Source organism: Nothobranchius furzeri, chromosome 3 (assembly GCF_043380555.1).
Source record: "Nothobranchius furzeri strain GRZ-AD chromosome 3, NfurGRZ-RIMD1, whole genome shotgun sequence".
Lineage (NCBI taxonomy): Eukaryota > Metazoa > Chordata > Actinopteri > Cyprinodontiformes > Nothobranchiidae > Nothobranchius > Nothobranchius furzeri.
In genome coordinates, this window is record NC_091743.1 from 41,333,307 (window position 1) to 41,360,956 (window position 27,650).

The following is a 27,650-nucleotide window of genomic DNA, read 5'->3' on the forward strand; positions in this document are numbered from 1 at the left end:
AAAAGGTGTCGCCTGGAGGACCGAGAGCGGCACTGAGGCAACAATTGGCAGCAACCCCTCCCCCGCATGCGCTCTCGGAGTTTCTCAGTCGGAAAAAAAGAGTCGTTAACAAGCGCGTGCAGACGAGCAATAAGAAACAGCAGACTCGTCGCTCAGGAGAACAGATACAGAAACTGGCAGCAGGGAGGACAATTTCATGTTCACCTCTGTCATTAGAAAAAAAGGGGAGGATGTTTATCTTAAGGAGGCAAGCAGCTACGATCGCCAACGTGTCAGGTGAGTGGCTGAGTTGGATTGGACACCCCTGATCTAGGGTGAATGACTGCCATCAAGGAGACAAGACTTACACATAGGATGTTAAAACTACAAGGATCTCTTTTAGTACTCATGTAGTTAAATGAGGTCTTTATTTTCGGCGGCAAAAGGCTTCTGTCCTGTGTGGACTCGCATGTGTCTGTTTAAATTAGCCTTTTCACAAAATCTATGTCCACAAATCTCACAAGCAAAAGGCTTTTCTCCAGTGTGGACTCTAATGTGACTACTTAAATTTACTTTATGACTAAATCTTTTTCCACAAAGCTCACAGAAAAAAGGTTTCTGTCCTGTGTGGACTTTCAAGTGATTATTTAGATTATTCTTACGGCTAAATGCTTTTCCACAGGACTCACAAGCAAAAGGTTTCTGCTCTGCGTGAACGCTCATGTGATTGTTCAAATTTGCCTTACTGCTGCATTTTTGTTCACAGAACTCACAAGCATATGGTTTCTGTCCTGTGTGGATTCTCACGTGACTCGTTAAATTTGATTTTTGGCTAAATTTTTGGTCACATAATTTACACGCATAAGGCTTCTCTCCTGTGTGGATTCGCGTGTGTGTGGTGAGATGTGTCTTTTGGCCAAATCTTTGTCCACAGAGCTCACAGACAAAAGGTTTCTGTCCTCTGTGAACTCTAATGTGACTGTTTAAACTATTCTTGTGGCTAAAAGTTTGTCCACATAGCTCACATGCATAAGGCTTCTCTCCTGTGTGGACTCTGGCGTGACTGTTTAAATGTGTCTTTTGGGCAAATTTCTGTCCACATAGCTCACATGCATAAGGCTTCTCTCCTGTGTGGACTCTCATGTGTGAGTTAAAATGTGTCTTTTGGGTAAAGTTTTGTCCACATAGCTCACAGGCAAAAGGCTTCTGTCCTGTGTGGACAGCTATGTGATTGTTTAAAATGTTTTTTTTACCAAATCTTTTTCCACATTCACCACAACTAAATGATTTTACATTAGCCTGGAGTTTTCCAGATGAGTCTAGATGTTGCGTCATTCCAACACATTTCTTATTAACCAAACAGCCTGAAGAACCTATTGCTGAGTGAAACCGAGTGTTAATGTTTCCATCTCCAGTTTCAAACCCAGGGTCTGATGGCTCAGAGTCTAGACTCACACCATCCTCTTCATCCTTTCCATTAACTCCAGTCTCTAAATAATCAAATGTCTGTTCATGGGGGTTCAGATCTAGGTTCCTACTAGTTCCTGCTCCTCCAGTTTCCACTGTCATCTGGACAGCTGAGCTGCTGACTGGAACATCTCGGTCTTCTGTTCGGTGATGATGAAGCTGTGAGAACAGAGGGTTCTCCTCATCATCCTCACTCTTTATAGAAACTATAGTGAATGGAAACCTGGCAGCATCAGTCTCATCCTTCAAATGGTGCAGCTCTTCCTCCTGAATGGTCCAGAGTTCCTCCTGTTCCTCCTTTATGTGGAGGTGTTCTGGGTCCTGCTGGTCCACAAATGCACTCTGTTCCTCAGGAGCTTCTTCTTTAACCACCACCACCTGCTCAACATCTGTAGGTTACAGAGAAACAAAATTGAATTACTGAAAGCTGTAACTTTATATTCACGCATAAATGTTGCAGGGGTGGACATTAACTTCAAAACCAACCGGCCAGCCAGGCCGGTAACTCTGAATATTTACCGGCCCTGCCAAGAATCTACCGGCCCCACTGGTCAGCCGCCAAAACGAGTCAAAATAACAACTGAATCGTTTTAAATGTAACAAACCTTTATTTTGTACACATTCACAAACATAATAACGTATTCAAGTTTGAATTTGTTTGTTCCCTCAACAAAACACGATTTTGTCGTCGCATACTTCTGGCATACAACGCAGTACATCACCAACGCCGCTTTGCTGTATTCAAGCCATTGACTGTGTTCGAGATGAGCCAGTTCTGCGCAGAGTAGACCAGCAGTGATCGGCGAGCGGTGCATGCCGGTTAGATTTGTGTCCGAATTGACCTGACTTGCTCTGACGTCAGGCATACGTAGGCATCGATAACCTCGTGAGATCAAGGCGGCCGCAGATTTTGGAGCAAGGCGCTGCAGTTGCTCTCTACCGGCTGCAAAACCTAGAGGATGATGGGAAACGCCTGGCTCTCACCTGATCTAAGATCTGATTGGTTCACATTTTGATCCAAACATCCGGTGGTAGAACATGAAATGTTAGTTGGTCACATGTATTCTGTAAATCATGTTATGTTGATGATAACAACAATATAGGCCATAAGGAGAAATGTGTTTTGTGTTCTTTTGTCACGTTTCCTATGAGCACACTGAACAGCTGATAACCTTTACTTATTATTACAGTCATGTTTTCATATAGAATATATGATATCCACAAGCACGTGAGGATGTGTTTCTGCTGCTAACAGGCACCAGAACTGAAATTGAAAATTGAACAAGTGTGAATGCTAACGCGATATCTTCATCCATCGTCACCCCCGAGCTACACATGTAGGGAAGTCCAAGAGATTCAACTGGCAGAAACAACTGGTTCACACCACACACTCTCACTCTCACACACACACACACACACACACACACACACACACACACACACACACACACACACACACACACACACACACACACACACACACACAGAGGAAAAGAGCTGAGGAAATGGAGGACACCAAGTAATTAAAAGAAAAACTACAGCTGAGCCGAGGCGCGCCTCGAATGGGGCGCGTCTGATCTGAACTGAGGAGCGGCGAGCAGCGGCCGGACTTCGTGAGCGATTCGCTTCGGGCGCTTCCGCGGCCGGTGTGTCCCCGGCGTTAAACGCCGGCTTTCAGCCACTCCCCCTGCTGCTTCCGTCTGCTCTCGTCTGTTTTCCAGGCGAGCCGCTACTCAACTCAAATACGGCCATTCTCCGCGCCTCCCGTCTTCTTTAAACCTCCAAGAATCATTCCACCTACGCACACGCTTCTCTGCTTCATACCGTTTCGAACTGTCTCGCTTCTCCTCACCAGTTTTAAAGCGTTTTGCCGGAGATTTCATCAAGAAATCCAATCCCTGTGGTGGCGCGATCTTCCTGCGTGCTTGTGTGTTTCTAGCGTGGTTCCACTTCGTCTTTAATAGTGAACTTATAGTTCACGTGACAATAACTAGAATCGTGCAGGACGTGCACGAATCGTACAAGTGCAGTACGTGGCTAGAGGTTCACGCGCGCGAAACGAAAACGACAGCTTCCTACAGGGCGGGGCCATGACGTAGGTGAAAGCCGGTGTGTAAATGACAAATAAAGCTTGGGCGCCACCCGGGCGGTAAGTCGTCAAGTATTTACCGCCCGACGAGAAAATTTAGCGCCATTGGCGCTCGGGCGCTTTAAAGGTCCACCCCTGATGTTGGGTGAATGTTTTAAGTTCATGGGAAATTAAGATTTTTCCTGAGCTGAACTCAAACATCTGAAACTGTGTCTACATACACAAAACAGCCGTGACTCTCAAATTTTGTTCTGAAATCTGTCTACATGTGTGTTAGTGAGCACTTTTGCTTTACCAAGATGATCCATCCCACCTCACAGGTGTGGCATATCAAGGGGCTGATTACACAGCATGAATAATGTACAGGTGTACCATAGACTGCCCACAATAAAAGGACACCCTGACATGTACTGTTTCATCAAACAGCACAATACCACAGATGTCAATTCCATTGAGGGAGGTTAACAAGAAACCAATCAATCATGTTTGAGCACATTTGTCTGGTCATGTGACAAGCTTATTTTTTTCTTCTGCAGTTTCCCAGTAAACATATTTAAATAGCGACACTCTTGCGCCACCTAGTGGAACAAAATATATTACATTCAAGCACAGCAGGACTTGGAGCAGTTTACCGGGCAAAACTATTTAACCCGGTTACAACATTAACGGCAATTAACCGTTTAACAGTGTACATCCCTACTCAGTAGTGATCCCAATACTGCTTGGTGACCTAAATAATTGGACTGCAAGGGAAAATTATTAGTAACATGAAAGAATCACAGGCACTACTTTAGACTTGGGACTACTTTATGGCAAAGCACAGTTGTAAACTCCGCTGGCAGCCCCAAAGACACCCATTTCTGTGTAAACACAGATAAACACGTTGTTAGCAAACCGGCATAAAAACACGTGAATATGCGTATCCATATTGGTTTTCTAAATAAAAGGAAACTTAAACATTGACATAATCTGCTTTTAGTTAAGACAAAATCAGTATCGGCAAGTCAGGTTTTTTCTCAAGATTGGAGATTGACCAAAAACTGCAATCGGTGCACCCCTAACACACACGCACGCGCGCGCGCACACACACACGCACACGCACACGCACACGCACACGCACACGCACACACACACACACACACACTAAAATCAGAGTAATCAGGACAGTCTGAAGGCAATCAGAACGAGGCAAACTGAAAAGAAATGATTGATCGTATTTAGTTGTTGAAAATAAATAACGATATTAATGTGAAAAATGTTCTCTTCCAATGAAACTTCAGAGGAATTTTTGTGTAGAACATTCTGGACAATATTAGTCATATTTTGGGATTGTTGCAATAACAAACACATATTAGCCTAAGTACCATACCATTTAAATTGTATAGCACAGGGGTCTCAAACTCAGTTTAGCTGAGGGCCGCTGAAGGCAGATTCTAGGTGAGGCTAGGCCACATTAGGTTTTCCACAAGAAAAGCAATGTAAAAAAAAAACATCTTCTAAAATCTCTCTTTTTCCATTTAACACTAAATAAGATGGAAAAATATACAACAAATTAGTAATGAATAAATAAAATAATTTGATTTCTCAGCGACTATTTGGTTTCTTTAGAAACCAATAATGGCTGTATTCAGATTTAAATGTCTGGATTAACAGTTCTTAAACCTTCGTCTGAAAATTAGTGGAACATGAACTGTTCTTCTGAACATAGTTTCTCTTGCCAAATACTTGCTGCTAGAGACCTGGCAGCGCCTCCTCTCACATAGCTGAGCGACATTTGGCCTAAGGGAGGAAGCAGTTGAGACCCTCAGTATGGCTTGAAGGTGATCATCAGTAAGTCTGGACCTGTACTTGGACTTGTTGAAGTTCAAGGTGGAGAAGAGCTTTCCGCACAAGTATGTGCTCCCAAAAAGGCACATCATCCGCTTGAACATTCAGGAATGTTCAGGGAAACTAGGGGTCAACTCTCGGAGAAACTGCCCAAGCTTGTCTGCTTTTCCATTCACCTCCCTGAACTTGGCTTTGAGTTCAGAGAAGGGATCAACAAAAATTTGAAAAGTGGCTCTGTGATTCTTGAAGTCTGCAAATCTGTGATCAAATTCCTCATGTAGCCTCAAAATGACACCAACATACTTCTCGGCACTGAATGGTGTGCCCACATCCACGAGTGTCTTGCATGCTGGGAAATGGCAACGGTTTGTCTGAGAGAGCTGGGCTTTCCATAACACACGTTTTGTGGAGAATGCTCTCACGCTGTCATAGGCAGAACTGACAAGTTGCCCCTGGCCTTGTAACTTTTTGTTCAGTAAATTCAGCTCATGTGAGATATCAACAAGAAAAGCTAAGTCCATGAGCCATTTGGGATGACTTAGCAAAGGAACAGCCACTCCATCCTTCTCCATGAAGGCTTTCACCTCTGCTCTCAACTCAAAAAATCTCTTCAGTACGTTTCCCCTGCTGAGCCAACGTACCTTGGTAAAGTAGAGCACATCCCCATATTCTGACTCTATCAATAACTTTTCTGTTTTGTTTGATACTGATCAGTTCAGTTACGTTCAGTTAAACTACGTTTTCAATTCAGTAGATATCTGCGGTAGAGGGCTGCATCGGGATTGGGTCCCGCCGGCTCCCGCAGGACCCAACACAAATCTTGCGGAGGCGGGCGGTGTGAATTTTGCTGCGGGTGGGAATGGTCGGCTAAAAGAAACAGTGCGGGATCGGGATGAGTATGATGGAGTCGGCAACTGATGTTGAAAAGAAGCTGAAACAAGGTCTTTATGACACAAAAACCAAAGCAAGGCAAGTCAGACATTTGGAGGAGTTTCTCCGATTGTGTTAAAATATCTCATTCAGGTCTCTCTTAGAAAAGCGACCTCAATCACTGCCCGATTACAGAGGAGAATAGAATATGAAACGGCCTTGATTTCATTAACCCTTTAAGCACCACATAGTAGCTCCTTTATGTTTTTTTTTAAGAATTTTATAGTTTAAGTAGCGAGGAGTTATTTGAAATCACATGCGCCGAGGCGTCACCGGTGATCCTGGTGACGCATCGGCATTAAAGGGTTAAAAACTAAATGAAAACAAAGTGCGTCAATCCTGACCAATGTGTTAAAAGACGTGCAGGATCCGATCAACTTGTTTTCCCCTCATTTACAGTCACGGAGATAACAGCGCAGTGCGCGGCTCTGGTGTTAATCAAGTTAAATTTGATCTCTTTCCAACAATTTTCACAAGAAAACTGAACAGTTAAAAGCAGGGTTTGTGTTGTGTTGACCGGATAGTTCCCGTATTTGACCGTTTATTTTGAAGGAGAAAGAATAGAAAGAATTACCCCGACGCATGCAGACGACGTGACATTTTATTCTACGCACATCGCAGATGTAGCTAAATCACCCAAGAAAAGATTCCCATCTGAACATCTGAGCTGGACACTGCTCAGCGCAGCTCGCCGTCAGCGCGTACATAAGGTACACCGCTAGCTGAAGATGTGGAGAGGGGCTTGGAGCGCGTCGCAGAACCAGAGCGCATGCGGGAAGATTCCTCCAACTGAAGCGAGTGATTTCCAAACCCGGTCTCTCAGAGAGACTTGTCTCTTAGAAAATGTTCCCTGATTATGAAACTTTGGCTGAATAGCGCTTGTTCCTGTCTCCAATGTGGCGACGCATCCACGAGCCGTCTGAGGAGAATCCCAGAATCTCACATCCTCTTCAGCTCAGAAAGTGCCTATATGATTACGCACAAGCATGAGTCAACCCGGTCTCACAGTAAGACTGGGTTGGAACTGTTCAGGTTTACGCAGACAATCTTTACATTTAGAATTGGCATACAGATGTAAAATTAATTCAGTAAAATATAAAGCATTTTATTTAAATATCAATTAATTTAATTATTTTAGAAGCACAGAAAGCCGCATCAGATGGATGGAAGAGCCGCGGGTTGCCGACCGCTGGTATAGCCTATAAAATGACATGTTTTCTCCAGGACCAGAGAGGACACAAACTCAATACATCTCTTTTATTGTGAGGTAATAATTTCTCCGAGTTTTGCAGTTGCGGGCGCGAGTAGACATGCACACTGCAGGTGCGGGCGGGAGTATAACACACACGTTGCGGTTGCAGGCGGTAATAGTCAGAAATTCGGGAGCGGGAAGGAGCGGGATGAAGAAAAGTCCCATGCGCGCAGAGCTCTAATCTACGGCTTTTAGCCCGGTGCGGCTTATATTGAGGTGCGCTCTATAGTCCGGAAATTACGGTAATATTAAATTTTCATATTAGGGCAGGGGCCACAAATCATTGTCCTGCGGGCCGCGAGTCTGAGACTCCTGGTATAGCACATTTCAAATACAGCATGAGAGCTGTCCAAAGTGCTGCACAGGCAGATGCAACTAACTAAAACCACAAAACAAAGATAAAAAAAAACAAACACTAAAATCATGGGTAAAACTGCTAAATTGAGACAGATAAATAGAAAAACTGAAATAGAAAACACAAAGAACAGACGAGACAATAAAACAGGGAAACTATGAAGTATATTTGTCTGCTCTTATAGGTTAGAAGAGCAGTAGAAACAGGAAATATACCATGTTACAGTACATTTGTAATTAATTACAAGTTAACTATGAAACTTGTGTGACTAATAGTGATTATAACTCTTGGTTGATTCACTGCTCTAATATTAATACATACTTTGACGTAGATTCTCAGTCATCCAAAGCATGATGATCTTGAAGGTTTGGTTGCAAACAACTTGACTTCTCTTGATTTCCTTGAAGTCGCCTCTCATTCCAGAAGATTCTTAAGTTCTGAAATTTGGGTTGGGACTAAGAGGCTTATAAGGTGTTGCACGAAAAATAAAAACCTGCTGGTGGGGAAATAGGAGTCGCTGGTAAGGCCATTGTTATTGCTAATGAGGTCATCAGGGTCACAAGTCCCTGGCCTCTCCCATTATTCAGCTCCTGTTTTTGTTCTTGGTTCTGATGATTCTAACAGGTCCTCAACAACACCCTCCTGTGCCTGTTTTGGTCACATGTTGCAAGGTGTGAGTTTCAGTTGAAATGCCTGGGAATATCTGGTGGCACACTCTTACAGTGGCAGTTATAAATGCTTGGAACCTCTACAGGAGAGACCAAAAGATGCCTGAGCCCCAGGAGAACCTCATGGCTCTGTGAAGGTTTCAGGCTTTGGTTGCTACTTCAAGCACAGGAAAGGCAAAGTGAGGCAGACCACTATCCTCCCCTGACGTGACTCCAACACCACCCCGTAAAAGGCCAAGCTGCAGTGTGCCTCTTGATGTGAGAAAGGATGGCGCTGAACTTTTTCCTACATGGAAAACCCAACAGAGATGCAAGCACTGCATGGGCAATCCCTTTCACATGTCTACTGTGGGAAGTGTAAGGTGCATCTTTGACCTGAACAATGTCAGAAGTGGCTTTTTTGTACACCACAAAGTAAAATAAAAAGGCTGTAAAAAGAGTTATGTGAAAAATGAAAAATAAAAAACAGGAAAAACACATTCTATCATTTCAAAATGGTAGGGACACTGCACTGACCAGGTTGATCTTATGGTAATAAGCTGGGAATCTTTTTACTAGTTTACATGCACATTAGAAAACCAACCTCTCAAATAGGGCTGCACAATTCATTGAATTTTGATCAGTTCAATTCAATTCAAGTTTATTTATATAACACCAAATAACGACAAGTCGTCTCAAGGCACTTCACATAGTAAACATTCCAATACAGGTCAGTAGCAAAAACTTTCCTATATAAGGAACCCAGCTAATTGCATCAAGTCACTGACTAGTGTCAGTGACTTTACAACAATCCTCATACTAAGCAAGCATTTAGCAACAGTGGACAATTACGATTTGAGTTTTGAACAATTACAAAAACAAAACGAGCCAATTATTGGCTCCTCCCTCGTGGTTTACTCAGAGTTGCAAATCGAGCGCAAAAAAAAAAGCGCCTCCCAACAGCACTGCCAACTTTTAGCTACTTTGTTGCTATTTCTAACAACTTTCAAATCCCCTCCTTTGACTTTTCTTTTTAAAGTAGCAAACAACAATTCTGGTTACGATAACCCCTACTGCACACTGGAAGCATCAGCGGCATGGAATGGCAGCAAAATGACACTGCATCAAATAGAATCCCTTGTAGCGACATGAATGGCCTCAATTGTGACCCAAAGGTCACACTTCCTCAGCTGGGTCAAGCTGCCCTGGCTGTACTTCTATCTACAGATTATCCATTACAGGAGACGCAAAGTCTGCTGTAAACCATCTTTAATCTGACTGCCTTTATCTGACTGCTGTTCCATCCGCAAGATGAAGGACACTTCAAGATTTAAAAGAATAATTTTTAATAAACTCTTTTCACTGTCTATTACAAGATTCATAAATAATCATCAAGGTTCATTATAAATGTATTTCGTTACTGGAATGAATTATTATTCTATGGTTAATAATAATTATTATTCATGATAATCAGCAATGTTTAACAGGTACAAGAAGATCATGTGCACTTATACACCACGCAGGACACAGTAATCAGGTTAAGGTTAACTGCACTCACATGTCTGTCACATGACAACCCAGAACTTTCTGTCTCTGAGAGGGCGTGTTCTGAGGTATGTTAAATTTACATGTCAAATCTAATTCGTTAGAATAAGATTACCGGCCGTCTATTAAAACCTAACTCCTCAGTAGGATTGAGTCGGCCGTTCGAAACCTCTACTAAAGCTTTTCTGTCACGCCGATAGAATTGCTTCAACAGAAACGCCATCTGCAGCAAAGCTGACGCTACGAGATTCCTTAAGAATCTGCTCAGACGCAAACCAATTCCACACCTGTGTGCCTGCGGCAACTCTAAGACCAGAGAGTCGGTACCACTGGTCTCCCGTACCGGACCGAGTACCCAGAGGCTGATCAACATCCTCCCTTGACCTCCGGATCTGAACAGAGGGTCGTCTGAACGGTGAGGTAGAACACAAGATTGCGCCTGAATTCATATTTTAAGAAATAATTTAGCTTAACTGCAAACCAAATTCTTTCAACCAGAACGTGTTTTTCTCTCTCTAAGATAAAAACCTTCTGAGACCTACAGTCACACATCCAAACACACACACTTCATTTTTAGTTTCATCCAGACACAGATTGCTTTAATACCAAGTTTTAATGCCAAAGCCTTTTATAAATTGTCATTCATGAATTGTCTTTTAAATTGTCATCTTTAAATTGTTAGTAAATCTCTTAACTTTTTAAACTTGACAATTCTTTGAAATAAAACAGAGTGGTGTATATTTGGTCATTGAACAAGCAAAGATCTCTTTAGATCTTCTGAATTAATAAATAAACTTTTGCTATTAATTTAAATCTCTTAAATATTAATCTTTTGATTAAATATAAACCAAGCCAGTTGGTGTATGAACTTCTATTGATTATATAAATATCCGTGGATTTCGTTTGATCTTTCTCAGAATTTAACTAAGCTGAATAGGAATAGTGTTAAATTCTAGTTATGTAGATTAACTACGCTACACCCTTAAAGTCTATGGAGTGTAAAAAAAACAGCCGTGACATGGCAATTTCCAGGCACGTCCTAGAAGCGGCCCGCTGCGCCGCTAGAGATAGGATCGGGTTCTGTTTTTGCCAAAAGCTACTTCTGGGATGCCCCTGAAAATTGCTGTGTCGCTTCTTGTTAGACTGGAAATCTAATCCGTCATTTGCCGAAGCAAAAAGATTTTGTTCTGCATGTCACATATAGGATGGCTTTCCTGGCTAGCTCAAATAAGCTCCTCAAGCGGAGGCACTCGCTACTCGCGGGACCATGGATGCTTCCTGTTTGTGTCTCATAGCTGCCTGACGCTTGCAGTAGCTCCCTGCGTGGTGTTGCGAGCTGCTCAGGTCATGTTGCTCCGCGGTTAACAGCGCACAGCTGTAAACAGTGATCAGAGGGCAAACAAGCAGGGGCAGTAACTACGGTATACACTCACCCAAAGGATTATTAGGAACACCACACTAATTCGTGTTTGACCCCCTTTCGCCTTCAGAACTGCCTTAATTCTACGTGGCGTTGATTCAACAAGGGGCTGAAAGCATTCTTTAGAAATCTTGGCCCATATTGATAGGACAGCATCTTGGAGTCGATAGAGACGTGTGGGAAGCACATCCAGGGCACGAAGCTCCCGTTCCACCTCATCCCAAAGATGCTCTATCGGGTTGAGATCTGGTGACTGTGGGGGCCGGTGTAGTACAGTGAACTTATTGTCATGTTCAAGAAACCAATTTGAAATGATTGGAGCTTTATGACATGGTGCATTATCCTGCTGGAAGTAGCCATCAGAGGATGGGTACATGGTGGTCATGAAGGGATGGACATGGTCAGAAACAATGCTCAGGTAGCCTGTGGCATTTAAACCATGCCCAGTTGGCACTAAGGGGCCTAAAGTGTGCCAAGAAAACACCCCCCACACCATTACACCACCAGCAGCCTGCACAATGGTTACAAGTCACGATGGATCCATGTTCTCATTCTGTTTACACCAAATTCTGGCTCTACCATTTGAATGTCTCAACGGAAATTGAGACTCATCAGACCAGGCAACATTTTTCCAGTCTTCAACTGTCCAAGTTTGGTGAGCTGGTGCAAATTGTAGCCTCTTTTTCATATTTGTAGTGGAGATGAGTGGTACCCGGTGGGGTCTTCTGCTGTTGTAGCCCCTCCGCCTCAAGGTTGTGCGTGTTGTGGCTTCACAAATGCTTTGCTGCGTTCCTCGGTTGTAACGAGTGGTTATTTCAGTCAAAGTTGCTCTTCTATCAGCTTGAATCAGTCGGCCCATTCTCCTCTGACCTCTAGCATCAACAAGGCATTTTGCCCATAGGACTGCCGATTACTGGTTGTTTTCACCTTTTCACACCATTCTTTGTAAACCCTAGAAATGGTTGTGGGTGAAAATCCCAGTAACTGAGCAGATTGTGAAATATTCAGCCCGTCTGGCACCAACAACCATGCCACGCTCAAAATTGCCTTAATCACATTTCTTTCCCATTCTGACACTCAGTTTTAGAGCTGAAACGATTCCTCGAGTACCTCGAATAATTCGAGTACAAAAAATCCTCGAGTCAAATTCTCTGCCTCGAGGCTTCATTTAATTCATATTTAATTAATTCATGGCTTTGCAAACGCCCGGGGTCATGTTTCACCCGGACCGAAATAAGTGACGCACATGCCCACTGGGCTGAATGCACATGCGAGTTGCGAATGTAACTTACCGGTAACTTAAGCCATGGCGGACAACGTGGACCCCGGTGGAGTGCGAAAAAGACAGAAAATGTCAAAGGTGTGGGACCATTTTTCACGTAAGGCGGAAAACGTAGTCCAGTGTAAATACTGTAAAATGGATTTAGCCCACCACAACACCACATCCTCCATGCTGCTGCAGCAGCTGTAAATGTCACTTCTGCAAGCGGACTCGGAGCCTCTCCACGATAAAGCATTTTAGCCTGTATTTCTATGTATTCTGCAGACACTGTGCGACTTTTTCGTTTGTAGCACTCAAGTTTCAGCTCCCACCGTACGTCTGGTAGCAACACGTCAGACTTAAAATGTGCTAAAATAGCAGTTTTTACACAATATGTCGGACTTTTTATTGTGTTGTTATTGATATTTGTTGTCCCTCGGGATTGCTGCAGGAGGACGCAGGTATTTATGAGAGTGGTGGAGGAAAACGAAAGAAAGTAAATAAATGTTTTGTGATCAGTATAATTTGACAAAACCACAGCAAACATGCTTTCTCGACAATCCTTGTTATTGTGCGAGAAAAAAAAAGTGTAGAAATTAAAACGGACGTGTGTTAATAGGGAAACAGCCGGCGAGCTGTTTGCGCATGCGCCGTGAGCGGTTCTGGTTCTGTTTGGGCCGCAACCGCTCGCAGCGCTACTTCAACAGTTATCCTCCTAGTTTTTTTCTGGCTTGCAGGCTAGCAGATTCTCGCACGAGGGGAAAATGGGCTCGGGTTGTTTACTTATTTTTTGCACACGCATTTGTTTACTGTGAAGTAAAGTTGAAGTGCTGAAGTTTTGCAAACTTAATTTTGAATAAAACTTGAAGAATAACTGGCAATTGCTTGCTCATTTTAAAAGGTCTTTCATATTTTATAACATGCTATTTTATATAATGGTTTACAAACACAAAAAGGTAATTTATTAGAGTACTCGATTAATCGAAAAAAAGATTCGATAAGAGTACTCGATTACAAAAATATTCGATAGCTGCAGCCCTACTCAGTTTGGAGTTCAGGAGATTGTCTTTACCAGGACCACACCCCTAAATGCACTGAAGCAACTGCCATGTGGTTGGCTGATTAGATTATTGCATTAAGGAGAAGTTGAACAGGTGTTCCTAATAATCATTTAGGTGAGTGTATTTGGTCAAGGAGAAGCTTGTTCAAAAACACGTTTCACCATTTTTTAAATTATGTGTAGCGGAGGCAAATCGATGATTATTTTCTTATGATTATCTTTATTGTAATTATCAGAAGATTCTAGGATTTAATTCAGAAGATCTAGGTTCTTTGCTTTTTCAGTGATCAACCACACTTTGTGCTATTTCAAGAAGGAGTCAGGTTTATAAAAGTAGGAAATTATTTTACAAACAATTTAAAACATGACTAATTCATTAAGCATTTACTGTGAGTGGATGTAACTAAACGTGATGAAAGAACCTGTGTGTGAATGCGATGTCAGTCAGAGCTTCTTTATTCAAGTAAGCTGAGTTCTGGTGAAAATAATTTGGTTTGCTCTAAGCTATAAAGTTCTTATCATTAGAAGAACATCCAGACGCAATCTGTCATGTCTACTTCACCCATTTTGGAGAGACCGTCTTGGTGGATCCCAAAGTCGCAGGGGTCGGCTGACCTCTGGCACCGGAGGGCTGTAGAATACCGTGGTACCGACTCTTCAGTCCAGAGATGTCTCGGGTCACAACAGCTGGATGGAACCGTACGTCTGGCGGACTCTTTAGGAGTCTAATAATATCAGCTTTGTTTCTGCAGGAACGGTTTGCTCATCAGCTTTGCAGGTGCAAAAAGGTTTTGACGACATGTCAAAACCTTTGATGGTTAAAGAGGTTTTGCTACAGATGGCCAGTCTGAGCAATTATCTAGAACTGTCGAATCACTCAGGATGATTCCGCTTTAAGGTTTAGATGTTATGATTTGCGCAGCCAATCAAAGGCTGACAAGTTTGAGATGTTACCAAAGACAACTCAGAAACACACCTTCTTGATACAGGATGTTCTGACTGGTTTAAAAGTCTCTATGTGTTGGAGTTTAACTTCACCTTACTTGTTATTGTGTGAGTGCAGGTGTGAGGACCTCGTCGTCAAAACATGTTGAACACATGGCAGGTTCTAATAGACATACATAACATCCATTCAGTGAGCACAGATTAATGAAGCATTTCATTATACTATAATTATTATAAGTAGTAATAAACAAATGTTTATTTAATGATTATCTAGATTATAAGTCATGGAAGAAGTTCATGTTGATTTAGGAAATCATTCTTGAATTTAGCTATTGATTCGAGCTGGAGGTGTTCCTTCTGTGGAGGCAGACAGATGGGACCTTAGGAAACAAAGTTATTGTTTATCTTTCAGACATGCAGAGTCTGTGAGCTGGTATGAAGGCAGGCTCATTTAAAGGGAACACATGCAATGTTGTGTCTCCTTTCTGACCAGATATTGAATAGATGTTGAAAGGTCAGACTGTACCTAAACTGACCATTGCTGGACGTTACACATGCATTTAGCAAGGATGATGTGATGAAAAAAAAGATACAGTGGGGCAAAAAAGTATTTAGTCAGCCACCGATTGTGCAAGTTCTCCCACTTAAAATGATGACAGAGGTCAGTAATTTACATCATAGGTACACTTCAACTGTGAGAGACAGAAATCCATGAATTGACATGGCAGGATTTTTAAAGAATTTATTTGTAAATCAGGGTGGAAAATAAGTATTTGGTCACTTCAAACAAGGAAAATCTCTGGCTCTCACAGACCTGTAACGTCTTCTTTGAGAAGCTTTTCTGTCCTCCACTCGTTACCTGTATTAATGGCACCTGTTTGAACTCATTATCTCATTTATTAAAAGAATTGTAGACCTGCACCAGACTGGGAAGAATGAATCTACAATAGGCAAGCAGCTTGGTGTGAAAAAAATCACCTGTGGGAGCAATTATCAGAAAATGGAAGACATACAAGTCCACTGATAATCTCCCTCGATCTGGGGCTCCACGCAAGATCTCATCCCGTGGGGTCAAAATGATCATGAGAACGGTGAGCAAGAATCCCAGAACCACACGGGGGGACCTGGTGAATGACCTGCAGAGAGCTGGGACCAAGGTAACAAAGGTCACCATCAGTAACACACTACAACGGCAGGGAATCAAATCCTGCAGTGCCAGACGTGTTCCGCTGCTGAAGCCAGTGCATGTCCAGGCCCGTCTGAAGTTTGCCAGAGAGCACATGGATGATACAGCAGAGGATTGGGAGAATGTCATGTGGTCAGATGAAACCAAAGTAGAACTTTTTGGTACAAACTCAACTCGTCGTGTTTGGAGGAAGAATACTGAGTTGCATCCCAAGAACACCATATCTACTGTGAAGCATGGGGGTGGGAACATCATGCTTTGGGGCTGTTTTTCTGCTAAGGGGACAGGACGACTGATCCGTGTTAAGGACAGAATGAATGGGGCCATGTATCGTGAGATTCTGAGCCAAAACCTCCTTCCATCAGTGAGAGCTTTGAAGATGAAACATGGCTGGGTCTTCCAACACGACAATGATCCCAAACACACTGCCCGGGCAACAAAGGAGTGGCTCCGTAAGAAGCATTTGAAAGTCCTGGAGTGGCCTAGCCAGTCTCCAGACCTCAACCCCATAGAAAATCTGTGGAGGGAGTTGAAAGTCCGTGTTGCTCGGCGACAGCCCCAAAACATCACTGCTCTCGAGAAGATCTGCATGGAGGAATGGGCCAAAATACCAGCTACTGTGTGTGCAAACCTGGTAAAGACCTGTAGTAATCATTTGAACTCTGTTATTGCCAACAAAGGTTATGTTACAAAGTATTGAGTTGAATTTTTGTTATTGACCAAATACTTATTTTCCACCCTGATTTACAAATAAACTCTTTAAAAACTCTGCCATGTGAATTCATGGACTTTTTCACATTCTGTCTCTCACAGTTGAAGTGTACCTATGATGTAAATTACTGACCTCTGTCATCATTTTAAGTGGGAGAACTTGCACACTCGGTGGCTGACTAAAAACTTTTTTGCCCCACTGTATGTAAACTGCAGAAAGACTACAGCACCACCAAATCAAGGTAATACATTCTCCACCTTCAGTACAACCACACTTAGAGCACCTGACTACCTGGCAACTCAAAGCCAGCAATATTCACATAATGTAGCTCTTTGTATTTTCCAGATTATAAGAGATTGCATCTTAAATACTTTGTGTTTGCTGAATTTTTTGTTGTTTTCCTTTTCTACTTGTTCAGTTTTGTTTGGTTTTTCAATCAATCTTAACTTAAGGTTCTTAGTTTGAAGTTTTTAAATTAGAAATTAAAAATAATTGCAATGAACAGATCTGGGAGATTAATACCATCAGCACAACTGGTTGTGAAGCAATAATGCTAGCACAACCCCATCTAATGGGCATTTGTTTTTGCGCATACATGTAGTTTTCATTCATTTCATTGTTATTGAGGTGAGCTCCTCAATATTTCTTTTAGGCCATATCGCCAAGCCCTTATTTTATTAGTTCTATGGTTGATAAAAACATTTTTATGAAGTTCTTTGCACAAAATTCCTATCACATGAATTGATTTCAGCAGTTCTATTCTTGACAATTTCTGTACCTTCCAGAACAAAAAGTTTCAGGGCTCTGTCACTAAGAAAACAATTCGTTTCAGGCCACGCCCAACCACCTCTCATTCGGGCTGCTGTAAGCTGAGAAGCTCTGATCTCCAGGATGGACTCGGAGTAGAGATGCTTGTCCTCCAGCAGCAGCAGCTCTTGCTTGCATGGGAGATAGGGGTGAAACGGTTCACGGGGGTGTGTGTGTTGAACCATTCCGGTTCGGCTTGTTCGGATCAGTCCACTTGCGTACTGTTTGAGTTTAATTTTTCCATTAAACGATTAATTTTCATTTGCGTGATTTAAAGGTGCCTTAGGCAGTTTTGAAATTGTATGCTCGCTATTGCCCCCTCAGGCCAAAGGTGTAACTGCAGCTTCAATAGTAGGCTCGTGCACGAGGCGCGCGTGCTATATGTGCACGCTCCCGAACAAAAACAGCTGCGTCAGCCCCGTACGGGTGTAATTTACAGGTTTGCCGGCATGACTTCGACAGAGGTAATAATTGTAAAATATTTAGACCAAATCAATTTGGGCTGCATATTTTCCAGGTTGTGATAGGTGCATGCACAGCAAAGTGAGTTGAGTGAGGAAGCATAATAATACCGATATATGAATACATTATGTATGATGTTGAAAAAAATACTAGTACACAAATTATGCATAAACGTAGGCCCTATTGTAATATTAAAATAATTGCACTGGTAGTTAATAAGCACTTTACTGGTTGCTACTTGACAAGTACAGGCCATTTACTAGAAAAAAAATCATGTGATGGACTGCTACTTTTTTTCTTTTACTAGAGTAAAAATACATAGAGGTACTGCTACTATAACTTGAGTGCACCTTTTGTGTACTCTACCCACCTCTGCTTTTCTTTTGCATCCAGGTAAAGATAGTCTTAGCAACATTATTTTCATCAAATGTAAATACACCATTACCTAAATGTTTTATGGATTATTACAGCGAAGCTTTTGTAAAACATGCATTCCATCACATCAACGTGTAAACCTTATTACTTTTCCTTCAAGGAATCCAGTGCATCTCATTACTCCGAAGTTTCTGAAGAGAGTAGTGATTCTGGAGGGGGCAGAGGGAGAGCAGGCAGAAGAGCAGGAAGAGGAACAAGGAGAGGAGCAGCCAGAGGGAGAAACATATATGAAAGTACAGGCCGGGGGAGAAGCCAGGCTAGAGGAAGAAGAGCTAGAGCTGGACGCATTAGTGAGGAAGACAGAGAACGGGTTGCTCAGATGTCTGCTGACAGAACTGCAGAGTTACAGGTTGGTCATAATGCAGAACACTAATACATTTCACAATCATAAAGTTTATAAAATAAATGCTGCCTTTCGTTTTCAGGCACAGTTGCAACACCTAAGTATGGATGAAAAAGATGAAGTCCTTCAGATGGTTGTTAGACGTCTGCCAGGAGTGTTACTGGACATTATGGACTATAGACAGGCCACACCAGGACACCCTCCATCAAACCAGGGTCAGCCAGCTTGGTGCACCTGCTCCTACTGCCGAATGATGCCTACAGACCTGGAAAACAAGTGCTGTAGACAGGATCCAGAATGGTGTTTGAGCAGGCGTGCTCATTTTAACCTGTACTGCATGGATGAAGGCATCCTGCGTTTGGCTCGGCAGACGTGGAATGACATTTTGGCTCTGCGTGATAGCCAAGACCCTGGATCAGATAATCGGGAGTACTGTTACTGTGCCTATAGACAGTACACTATTTGGCAATATGGACGTCTTGGCGCTGGCAATCGTAGGGTGATTCCTTCCTGCTGTGTTTGGAGGATTAGAGACAAATACCCTGACCACTTTGGGATTTATGTTGGTTATAAAGAAGCCCCCTTCCGCTGAAACAAACATGCAACTCATGACCAACTCAGAAGTTTGACTTACTTTTATTGTTGTTGCAAACTTTTTGTACATATTTACATAAATAAATCTGTAGTGTTCAACTTTGATTGCCATCAGCCTCTGTTTAGGTATCACATAAGTCCTGTAAAAAACAAAAATTACATTTATGTAATTTTCTTCCACAAAAATGGAGAGGAGATTTGGTTATAATCACTACCTGTCCTCTGCGTTGTTGTGTCTGTACCAGTTCAGCTGTAGGAGGAGGGCTGATCCCGGAGAGAGGACCCAGGGCCCTGGGGTCATCAGCCTGAATGCTTCTTCTTTTTGGGAGTCCCCCAGCAGAGCTGAGGCGCTTCTCCAGGATTCTTGTCTGCAGCTCTGGGATGTAGCCGTAGTCTTTGGTCTCCTTTACAGTGTGAACACTGTAACGCTGCGACTTTTTGTTGTAGACTCGTTTGTGTCTAAAAAAATTAATTTAGACATTAGGAAATTATATAAAGGTATTATGAATATATAAAAGCCACCAAGTTTGACTTACGATACTTGGCCTTTGATGTTCACATGCACTGGGCGATGGTTATGGTGGTTGTAGTCTAATGCAGCGAGGAGTGTCCTAGCTTCATAGACACCAAATGAGAATGCAAAGCGTTTCCCGGCGTACATCAAGATGTGATTTTGGAACGACTCCAGCTCAGCAGTGGTCCTGGGGGAAAAAAACAATGTCTGTAGAAGAAATAAATTCTAACTCAGCGCAATATAATATACTTTGTGGTAGGTATTACAACATTACAGATACTGGAATCAGGGCAATACCAATCTAATGTCCTCATGTATGTAGTTTACAGATAACAAGAACCAATACTAAAAATGTAGAAACAGCAGTATTTTCATCTAAAATATTAATTTTCAGATAAAATTTCATATTAGTGGTTGTTTATTTGTGTTTTACATTTTATCTAAATCTACTTCAATTGTAGCACCAGGCAGAGAAGACAATAAAACCGGTCTTCTGCTTCATTGCATTGTTTGGTGTGGTATAAGTAACTGTTATGGTACTTGTTATTGGAAAGAACTCAGATCCAAGTGCAGAGATTGTATTAGTTAGAAAAAAGCTGCATTGTTGTTTTCCAATTTTGTTTTACTGTTAGTAAGACAATAACTTTACATTTCCACCAAATGTCAGTAATTTACCTAAAGGTGAGCAACTTCTCTATATCCTTTAGCCATCGCTGGTTCAAAACGATCCGTGAAAGCGCCACATGTGCAGCAGATCCATGTGGAATGAGCTCTTTGTCTGGGTTCTCCGCCAAAGGAGCATGAAAGCACCTGCCAAAGCCCCATTCATGCTCTCCAGTCACGTGGTGAAGTACACCATTCCAGACATCCTAAAAACACACAAAGTAGAAAATACAAACATTTACATCGTCAGTAGAAAAGGATAATGAACCATGGCAGCAAATATAAACAAAAACATTACATTAGTGGACGACTGTATACATGAATACTGTGTTTGTACAAACCATAAACTCTTCTCTGGTGCTTGTGTGCTGACAAGCATACCAAAAATGGTTAACAATGTCCTTGATCCATCCAAGTATAAGCTTTTGACCAGAAATCCTTCCAACCTGTTTGAAGGCAAGAAAAACTAGTAATTAAAATAAAGTCTGAACAAGCCAGGATTATTACCATCATAATACATTTTGACATACAGCATGAAGTTTCTTTGTCAGATTTTTTGCGGCGTGCCAGACATCAAGCGAATGGGTAATAGCCTGATCCTTATATCTGCCCCGTTCTGGATCTGGTCAGAAAAAATTAAAAACAGTCTTTTAACAATCTGGTTTCCAATTACCAGTAAAAACTCTGAAGTTTTGTGAAAATCTTACGCATGAGGGCAGCAATTTGTACATGGGCATCAGTCACAATCTCCTTGATGTTCACCTCCTTTGTGAGACTGTCAAATGTCTGTATAAAGGCAGCCTTCTCCATGACCCCACTTTTATAGCCAACCCATCTTTTGCCCACATTGACAACACTGATGATGTCCATGGTGTCTAGATCCATCGTTGTGTATGTACAGCACATTGCTGAGTGACCTTTTTTTTAAGAGATACAGAAAATTGTAAAATAACAATGAAAAGAAATATTTCAACTGATCTTAAAATTAAATTTCAAAAAGCTTGTTCGTTACCTGGAGAGTCCATCCTCCCGTCAGCTAAAAAAGAAACACAGAAATATAAGCATGTAATGAATATGAGCCTTTACAAGTAAACATATTTAGTTAACAAGAGCAACCACACGGTCTTTTGACTGCAGTTTCTTGATGATGGCATCCCTCTTCTCCTCCCAAAACTGCTGTATTGATTTTAAACAGTAGGTACCCTGGACTGAGTAGAAGGTTTTGGATGTCACCATGCGGATATTCATGAATCTGAACAGGAGAGCGATCTTGGAGAAGTTGTTCCCTGACAGCAGAATGTTTGTTGACAACATGAAATCTCCTCCTTGCATCCCATATTTCAGCTTTGGCTGGCTGTTCCAACTCCATAATTTATGTCCACGTGGGCAAAACTGTATTAAAATACAAACAAAACCAAAAAAAGTGAAAATGGCGCTTCACACATATTTCACATTCCTACAGTTGTACTGCTTCCTCATTAACATAAGTGGCAAGCATTAGAACATAAACTCATCCACTCAATTATCAAAGCTGTACCTCTCGGACGTGACTTTACATGAAAAGGAGGATGGCCATCACAATATGTGCCTGTGCTGTGGTCACTGTAGTGGCATTTACTGAGAGGCAGTTGGAGGAAATTGGCCATCTGGAGCAAGCTTTTGCTGTATGCTATGCACGCTTGTTGGTTTATGAGGTCACTTTCAACAAGCACTTGATCGTGTATTGGGAAAACTGGAATGGATGCTGCTGATGGTGCTTCTAAATTCTCTTCCAAATCTGCCTCCACACAATCAGCAATGTCAAATACAGCTTCATCCAGGCCAATGCTAGGAAGTTGGTCAACTTCATCCTGTGAGACACACCTATTGCACAAGATTTTTTTATATATATAATCAGTGAATAGAAAGTGAGAGTGGGGATGTTACTACTTATTTAAAAAATTCAATTATGAAACATACCTTATTGATATTGGAGGTACATAATCTGAGTCATACGGGTCTAAAGCTCCTTCTCCTTCAAACTCTAATCTGGAATTAAATACAGCAGCAAAATATGACAATATATACTGACATATATCATTTCAATGACAATAATTTGTTACTTACAAACTGTTTTCCAAACTATTGGCTCTTTCCTCCTCTAAATAGTCCACTTTCAGCTCCATCGATTTGATGCTTCAAAAACAAACAGAATACATTAATTATGAAAACAGAGGGTATGCATCAAATGATTAAAAGCCCTGCATATTTACCTTTCCTCCAACAATTCTACCTCTTGATCTGCTTTTAGAGGTTCAACTCCTGCGATCTGGAAGTCATCCCTGTTGACAAGTACACAGTATTTATTTTATTTGATGTGGAGAACAATTATCTGACATATGAGTTGCATTTTGTTTACAAGTGAACTTACCTATCAGATTCCCCTGCAGTTACTGAACTGGGGCGACAAGGACCTGCAAACACTGCTGTAGATGGCCCACGTGGTGTTGATGTAAGTGGTCCCTTTGATGAAGCGTGCTTCTCATAACTAAAAAAGTAAAGCAACTTTCAATACTCCAGTCATGTGTACACGTTAACAATTGAGATTCTGTTATATAAACAATAGATTTGATTAGCGACGCAGTTTTACAAAGTTTAGACTTCTTTTACACAATTCTAGTACATTACACTAACAATATACTGTAATTTCCGGCCTAAAAGCCACTATTATTTCCCTGTGCTTTGAAGCCTGCAGCAAATATCATGGTGCGGCTCTAAACTTGCAGGCACGTTCACCCGTGTTTAAAATTCGTTTTTGTGAATTAAAACAACAACGAAAAAATTCCGTGTAGCGTCTTTCTGTCTAATTATCTTGTGTTATGGCCAAACATGCGCTGTGCGCCAGCTTGTATTTGGGTGCTGGTGTGTAGAAAACACTATTCTTTTTTTGCTGATGCGGCTGGAAATAGGTAATCTGATGTGTAGACGCTAGACAAGCAGCCTATAAATGTTATGATATACGGAAACCCCCCAGCTTACTTTGAAAGCATCCACAGCCCTTTCCCCACACGTGTTTAGTAATAATTTCTTACCTTTTCAGCAAAAATGATGCCAGCTGCGGGTGTGTTTTCATCCTGAGAGACTTTCTCAGCATTTTCCACTCCTCAAATGCTGGACCGATATTTATCCTCGTTCGTTGCATTCGGCGATCATACTCGAGTTTTGCCCGTTTACCTGCGCTGGAATACACTCTTCTTGGTTTCTTTGACTTGTTTGGGGTCTGGGCTGGAGTTCCGCTAGTGCTTGAAGCAGCTCTCTTCTTGTTCTTTGCTGAATCCATGCTAGCTAAACCACCTCTCGCTCTGCCGCTAAGCTATCGCTAGTAAACAAACGCTGCGGGGATAGGTCTGAGCGTGAACGCGCATGACGTCATCACGCATTACGCTGCCTCTGGAAGACCCAGGAAGACCCGGGGGAAGCCTGCCTGCTGGACCCGAGCAAAATCTTATTTTTGATTTTAAAGACCTATAGAGACAATCACAGTAAAATGCCAGGGCTCATTCTACAGAACCAGGGCATTGCAGGAGAATGTTTTAAGAAGAAATGTTTTATTTCTATACATGTTCTGGCTGTAAAACTTGCCTATAGTCCCTTTAAGTGCAGCAGAGAAAAGTTCCTAGGCGAGTTTCTGCACGGACGCTGTATTGAGTGAAGCATGATGGCTGCACACACCCGATCTCCGTTTATAAAAATGTGATCTGTAAATTCTGATGAATGCCTTTCAGAGCGGATCAAACCAGCTGGCTGTCGCTGCTACCGTGGAGCCTGTAGAGATGCTGAATGGAGCGTCGCCCCTCCCTCTCTTCTCTCTTCTTCTTGAGGCCCTGTCCACACGTAGCCGGGGATCTGCCAAAACGTAGATATTTTTCTACGTTTTGGCCTGTCATCCACACGAAAACGGATCTTTTTAAAAACTCCGGCCAAAGTGAAGATCTGCGTTTTCTCCGTTTTGGGTGTCTGCGTGTGGACGGACAAAACCGGAGTTCTAAGGTCCGCAACGTCACTTTCCGCAACAAAAAAATTCTGACATCACGTGTGCGACCTGTGTTTACACTAGCCGACAGCATGGATGCCCTCAGAGCTGCGCTCGCTTTATCAATTGTCCAAGCGCTTTTTGCTTGTTTGTTTTTGCAAGCGGAATTACTGCTCCTTGCGGAAGACCACAGACGAAGGACGAGGTTAAGAACGGGGGAAGTACTGCCGCCTACAGGTCTGGCATGTCCTTAACAACGTATTTATCCGGGTACGTGTGGACAGAGTTTTTTTTTAAACGAGGTGGTGTGGATGCAAGTTTTTGGAGGGGCGGATATTCGTTTTTAAAAAAACCCGGCTACGTGTGGACTAGGCCTAAAACTTTTTGAAACCAAACACTCACAGAAATGGATGTTTTTCACGTTTTATTTGTTTAGAGGCAATTTTGTGTGTCAAACTTTGAATAAGTATAAAACCTCCTTTTATCATTAACACATAAAATAAACTAAACAAACTAAATATCCTGTCTTCCACTGTTCATAACATCCAGGTTAGAGTTATTTGTGTGTTAATGCGTGTTAGTTGAGCCTATCTTGCTATCATATAACAGTTGTGTACTATGCAAGATGTACTTTAATCTTAAACTGCCACTTAACTTATGCTGTTCTCTATAAAACCATGCGATTTTATCTCATGCCGGTTTGTTTCCAGAACTGTTGTATAATGTTGATTTTACGAAAAACAAACACCTAAAAAACAACAGCATCCAAAAGACAGTATTATCCCAAAGGAAGCACTACCCTTATTTCCTCTGCACCTTCATGATCTACAACAAACTTACCTTCTTTTTTTTTTTTTTTGCTTTCTTGTTTTGATTTGCAAGAATCAAAGAAATGCACCCAAAAAAAAACTTATTGACCTTTCACAAACCATAAACAGAATTAGCCACATTCTGCTATTCATGTAGAACACACTAGTTCAGGTTTGAAGAGCCTAGGAACTGAGCTGGACCATCTCTAATGTGGTAAAATGTAGAAAAACTAGTCTTTATTTGGCTTTCACAAACCAAATAGTCTCAAATCACACACTGGGTTTTCAGGATGCTGCTATTACGTATCATTACCTGTATTCATGTTGTCCAGATCCATATGGAACAGATGTTTGGTTCAGGTGAAGTACACATGAATCAGTTACAGTTGATCCTGAAGCGGTTTTATTCAGCCATGTTCTGCAAGCAGCTGCAATAGAAGCAGGAGAGCCAATTAAAATTGCACTACACTTGTTATTTAAATAACAACAGTGGTCTCTAGCGAAGCCTTAGAAAGAGAAAGTTGCACCACTCTTTGAACTTGCCAACACGCAGACATGTGGTTCACGTAGCCCTGAATAGTTCCAAACAGCTCAGTGCTGCCAGTCAACATGAGCCGGACTGGATGCTATAGCAACTCTTTTCTCATTTCTACAATGATTTCTTTGGTGATTATTGACCAATAATGTGTATTGATTACTATACTGATTATGTATTTTATCAAAGCATTTAACTTTTGGCAGGAACAATAATCAGTTTTACATTTTAGAGGGCAGCCAAACTGCAAACACAACGTAAAAATCATTTAGGATACAGATCACCTTTAGCACAAATAAGTTTAATTGCATAAAATTAAGTGGTTTATATCAGGGCTTCTGTGTTCTGCATGCTAGCATAGATGCTATGCTTTTTGTCTTAGACTTTAGATGTCAGTGGTTGAGAGCTCTGCTCCTGCACACCTTCAGATATACTTCCTCTAACAAAGCACAAGAAATTAGTGTTTCCACTATAATCAGTCTGTCTGTTCTCTCTGCCTGCTGTCAGATGGAACAGGAGCTGATCCAAATTCATTTAAAACAAGTTTTTAATGACTTGGAGGAAAACATGTGGCTGTAGATGCACCTCTAACTGTTGCCTCCAGCCTAACTAGTGTAAAATAGTAGCTAATTGATTAAAATATTACTTTAAATTAGGGCTGCACGATATTAGGAAAACCTCAGAATCAGAATCAGAAGAATTTTATTGCCAGCGCTCTAGCGATCCAGAACATAGGAACTTGACTCCACAGTACAGCCTGACCAAGATTACACACACACATATAGACAGGACAGATACAGGCAGACTGCAAGAGCAGCCATAACGGCGCTCAATTCAGTAGATGAAGAGGGGATTACATGAGGAGAGTTTGGGGAGGGAGAAAAAGGCATTAACAGAGCTACACCGGCAGGGTGTAGTAGTAGTAGCAATTCCACCACACAACAAAACTCCATGCTTGAGTTATTCGCCGAGATAAAACATCACCCTTGCAGAAAAGAGTTAGTGGTAAAGTCGCGTTGTTGTTAGCTAATCGGAGGAGAGATATCCAAATAACAGGAGATAAGACTCCAAATCCTGTCTTCTGAAGCTATTTTCTCCTCCAACTGAATTATCCATGCTGAAACAGGCGCACCGGAGCTTTGTACCTAAACGACTCCTAGAGATCCCTGCAAATGTATTGATTAAATGAGTGTTGAACACATTTAAAGGCTAATAGGTAGATTTTCAGTTCACAGACAGTCAATTAAAAAAAAAACATAAAAAACAACAACAAAAATAAGCTAGCTTGTTAGTTGGCATTAGGTGGAGCCTGGAAGTAAAACCTCAGAGTAATGTCTGGAGATGAAGCAAAGAGCTAAACCCGAGTCAACATGAGGGAGTTATACGAGGCTATGAAATCACGAAATTACGCTGGCTTTGTTGCTACTGGACTTTTATGTAATATTATATTTCCCCAACAGTGTGGATCGTTTCACTTCAAGGCTAATTTTTTTAGTTGGCTCATGCTAGCATTAGCTCGTTGTTAGCGCAAGCTACAGCATTCATGACAGTTGTAATCCCACTTTCAGCCAGTGAGAACAACAAGCTGGAAACGGTTTAGCGTTCATTAAAATCTGCGTTATGATACACTCACATTGTCTGTATAAATAAAATGTTTATTTAAATCCAACCATAAAAAAACTTACCGGAAAGTTTCTCGCGCAGCTCGGAGCAGAATGACAGTGGCGCATGCGCAACACAGTGCTGCGGTACTCTTTGTGGTTTATTTGGGGTCAGCAATCAACGTTAGGTGAGTTATCGC

General features: G+C 41.8%; 3 protein-coding genes across 5 annotated transcripts; 1 reads left to right on the plus strand and 2 right to left on the minus strand.

Moving 5' to 3' along the window:
• Window positions 1–164: 164 nt before the first annotated feature.
• Window positions 165–27,630, minus strand: LOC107396825 (gastrula zinc finger protein XlCGF57.1). The gene is made up of 3 exons (XM_015976675.3): window positions 27,535–27,630; window positions 25,628–25,742; window positions 165–1,835 (listed from the first exon to the last, which is right to left on the minus strand). Exons 2-3 carry the CDS (start codon window positions 25,650–25,652, stop codon window positions 394–396), a joined length of 1,467 nt encoding a protein of 488 aa, XP_015832161.3. The 5' UTR covers window positions 25,653–25,742; window positions 27,535–27,630; the 3' UTR covers window positions 165–393.
• On the plus strand, window positions 18,215–19,415 carry LOC139068840 (uncharacterized). Its single transcript, XM_070549176.1, has 2 exons — window positions 18,215–18,728; window positions 18,805–19,415. Exons 1-2 carry the CDS (start codon window positions 18,432–18,434, stop codon window positions 19,312–19,314), a joined length of 807 nt encoding a protein of 268 aa, XP_070405277.1. The 5' UTR covers window positions 18,215–18,431; the 3' UTR covers window positions 19,315–19,415.
• LOC139061521 (uncharacterized) lies at window positions 19,343–22,168 on the minus strand. Of its 3 annotated transcripts, XM_070549175.1 has the most exons (10): window positions 22,031–22,168; window positions 21,696–21,885; window positions 21,506–21,529; window positions 21,201–21,410; window positions 21,024–21,115; window positions 20,835–20,939; window positions 20,506–20,699; window positions 19,853–20,017; window positions 19,532–19,775; window positions 19,343–19,456 (listed from the first exon to the last, which is right to left on the minus strand). In XM_070549175.1, exons 2-10 carry the CDS (start codon window positions 21,823–21,825, stop codon window positions 19,439–19,441), a joined length of 1,182 nt encoding a protein of 393 aa, XP_070405276.1. In that variant the 5' UTR covers window positions 21,826–21,885; window positions 22,031–22,168; the 3' UTR covers window positions 19,343–19,438. The 3 variants fall into 3 exon arrangements, with proteins under 3 accessions (XP_070405276.1, XP_070405273.1, XP_070405275.1); XM_070549172.1 differs by having other exon boundaries at window positions 19,343–19,775; XM_070549174.1 differs by lacking the exon at window positions 22,031–22,168 and having other exon boundaries at window positions 19,343–19,775; window positions 21,696–21,917.
• Window positions 27,631–27,650: the final 20 nt, after the last annotated feature.

Bases quoted from the DNA above. Each gene is read 5' to 3' on its own strand.
- LOC107396825 (XM_015976675.3), bottom strand. From the start codon at position 25,652: ATGGATCTGGACAACATGAATACAG. The intron at 1,836-25,627 runs GTAATGATACGT...TGTAACCTACAG, and splicing joins TCTGGACAACATGAATACAG to ATGTTGAGCAGGTGGTGGTG.
- LOC139068840 (XM_070549176.1), top strand. From the start codon at position 18,432: ATGCATTCCATCACATCAACGTGTAAACCTTATTACTTTTCCTTCAAG. The intron at 18,729-18,804 runs GTTGGTCATAAT...TTTCGTTTTCAG, and splicing joins ACAGAACTGCAGAGTTACAG to GCACAGTTGCAACACCTAAG.
- LOC139061521 (XM_070549172.1), bottom strand. From the start codon at position 21,825: ATGCAAGGAGGAGATTTCATGTTGTCAACAAACATTCTGCTGTCAGGG. The intron at 21,530-21,695 runs GTACCTACTGTT...TTTCTTTTTTAG, and splicing joins AACCTTCTACTCAGTCCAGG to CTGACGGGAGGATGGACTCT. The intron at 21,116-21,200 runs GTAAGATTTTCA...TTTTCTGACCAG, and splicing joins ACAAATTGCTGCCCTCATGC to ATCCAGAACGGGGCAGATAT.